At 40.3% G+C, this 2497-nt stretch overlaps 1 protein-coding gene across 1 annotated transcript; it reads right to left on the reverse strand.

The window, feature by feature from the left end:
• Nucleotides 1–626: 626 nt before the first annotated feature.
• Nucleotides 627–2115, reverse strand: RNF152 (ring finger protein 152). The gene has a single exon (XM_070747128.1). It carries the CDS (start codon nucleotides 2020–2022, stop codon nucleotides 1411–1413), a length of 612 nt encoding a protein of 203 aa, XP_070603229.1. The 5' UTR covers nucleotides 2023–2115; the 3' UTR covers nucleotides 627–1410.
• Nucleotides 2116–2497: the final 382 nt, after the last annotated feature.

Consider the following 2497-nt stretch of genomic DNA (forward strand, 5'->3'; position numbering starts at 1 on the left):
TCCAAATGTGGTCTCACCAGCGCTCTACATAAGGGGATCACAATCTCCCTCTTCCTGCTTGTGGATAAAATTATGGATAAAATTGTCCAATATCTGTATAAGACAATTCATTCTGGTAATACTTGTCAATATGATAAACATTTAAATAGGGAAGGAGCTTGACCTACATGGTTTTAACTTCAGTTGGATAATTATCATTCATTTGACTACTTAATGCCCTTGTTTTGCCCTCTTATCTACTTTTGTAATGGCAACATTTTCACATTATAAAGCCATTCATTACAAGGGATAGCGCAATATAGATTTATCTACTATGGCTATTTATCTATAGCCATAGTGTCCACCAGTGTCTCACAGCTGCAATAATAAATAAGCATCTACAAACACAGCTATTATATTATGTCTCCATTGATAAGGTAACTCCAACTTGCATTTCTGGATGATAAGAAACTTTAATAAAAGACATTAATTCTGCCATTTCAGTAAACATATTCTCTCTTGGATAACATGATCTCTGCTAATTCTGAATCATGTGACGTACCGTTTTGAGAGTTTTGAGAGCTTACATATTCAAATAGTGTTTGACAGAAGAACACAGAGACAATCATTTTGGCCAGACATCTAGATAACCTTCCTAACTTCCTTTATTGCTATTATGCTTATGGTCTCATTTCAATTTTTTTAATAAAAAAAACAAACAAACAAAATCATTTAAACTACAGAAGAAAAGAGATTGAGCATAAACATACACATATATTACATCTAGAAGATTTTCAATACTTTAAAAAAATGTTCCCTTTCTATACCTGTGGGACAAATTTTTTAAACCATCTTCATGAATGTGCAATTTGAAAGATACAAAAAAAAAAAAGTCCTCATGGCCTAAATGATTACATTTCTTAATTTTCCCTGCTGCTATTGAAAAATAAAGAGAGAATTACATTTTTGCTATGTCTGGAGAACACTGGGTAGACTGACTGCCTTCATTCCAATGTTTAATTCTACTTGAACATACAGCATTTTCATTTGCAAATCAACTACTCTGAAGAAACAGAGAGAAAGAAAGGGAGAGATCATGACCTGTACAGTAGAACCAGCTAAATAGACATCTTTAATCTCATAACATGATGAAATCATTATAGACTACAGATCATTTGTTAAGTGAGTATGCATGCAGTCTTTTTCGATATCGTCACCAGCAGAGAAGCACCGGATATGCCTCACACTCTATATCAGTGGGTCTTGCTGTCCTACTTTTTACAGCAGACTCTGGACTGTCAACCAGCTTGCCTGGCATCAATGATTCAGTCCATGTGACAGCATTTCACCTCCTGGCCCCCGTCACCATCAACACCACCCTCCCAAACCCCTAAATCTAGCTCACGAGAGGAGCTGGCTGCAGCCCTTCTTTCAGCCGCAGGAGATCACAGTGAAACGTTTGGAGATACATGACATGTTGTGGAGGACAATACCGAGAAGAAAAACTAGGACACAGGCAACCAGGATGACAGTGCAAACCCCCGACCAGGTGGAGCTTTTCACAATGCCCCTCTGGTCTTGCTCCTCGTCTCCTGTAACCTGCGGCATCCCAGCCTGCAATGGTTGTTGCTCAGCTGGGATGGTGACCACAGTGAGAGACTTCTGTTGGCTGCTTGGCAAGAGACGGCAGCCAATGTCTCCAGGCAATAGAGACCTCTCTTTGGAGATGGGCAAGGGCAACATGTAACACCCGTTGCTAGGAAGTTTGATGAAGACTGGAGTGTGCTCTGAAGTGTGGGGAATTGCAATCACGGCAACGACCTCCGGATCATCTGGCAACTGGGAGACAGATAACCCAGGTGGGAGTTTAGTGATACTTCGGCACCATGGACACCTCAGGTCCTTCTGGCTGGTCCTCATCTGCTGAAGGCAAACGGAGCAACAAGTATGCTTGCAGTCCAGTAACTTGGGTCTCCTCCGTGGGCTGTAGTAATTGAAACAAATCTGACACTCCAGCAGAATGTCCTGGGACAGAGTCTCCATGGTTGCCCAACTAATGAAAAGCAAAAGGTATCACGCTGACTTGCAGTCCAGCCCAAAACCCAACGCCCAGATGTTTTTCTTGTCCTCCCGCAATGACCACTTTGTATTCTGCTACCAAACAAATGAAGGTGTGAAGTCTAGAAGGAAGCATCTGACTGGACGTCCATCAGCATCTGAAGGAGAAAAAATAATAATGAGAATGAATCATAAAGATCTATTAAAATACCAGAGGGAGGAAGAGATTTATGAATGCAGAAGAACAGAAAGGGCTTCTCAACATGAACTCCCCTAAGCAGTGTCACAACAGCAATCATAAAAATAAAATAAAAATTGCAGGCTGCAGCTAAATAAAGACCTTTAAAGAAAACCTTTCAAGTTAGTGCCTGAATCTCCATGTTTATTCAGCCAGTAACAAAAATACTATTTGCTTGCAGGAAAAATAGAGGAGAAGAGTGATTAATTATTATGCGCTTTA

The sequence above is a fragment of the Erythrolamprus reginae genome, chromosome 3 (assembly GCF_031021105.1).
Source record: "Erythrolamprus reginae isolate rEryReg1 chromosome 3, rEryReg1.hap1, whole genome shotgun sequence".
In the NCBI taxonomy this organism is placed as follows: domain Eukaryota; kingdom Metazoa; phylum Chordata; class Lepidosauria; order Squamata; family Dipsadidae; genus Erythrolamprus; species Erythrolamprus reginae.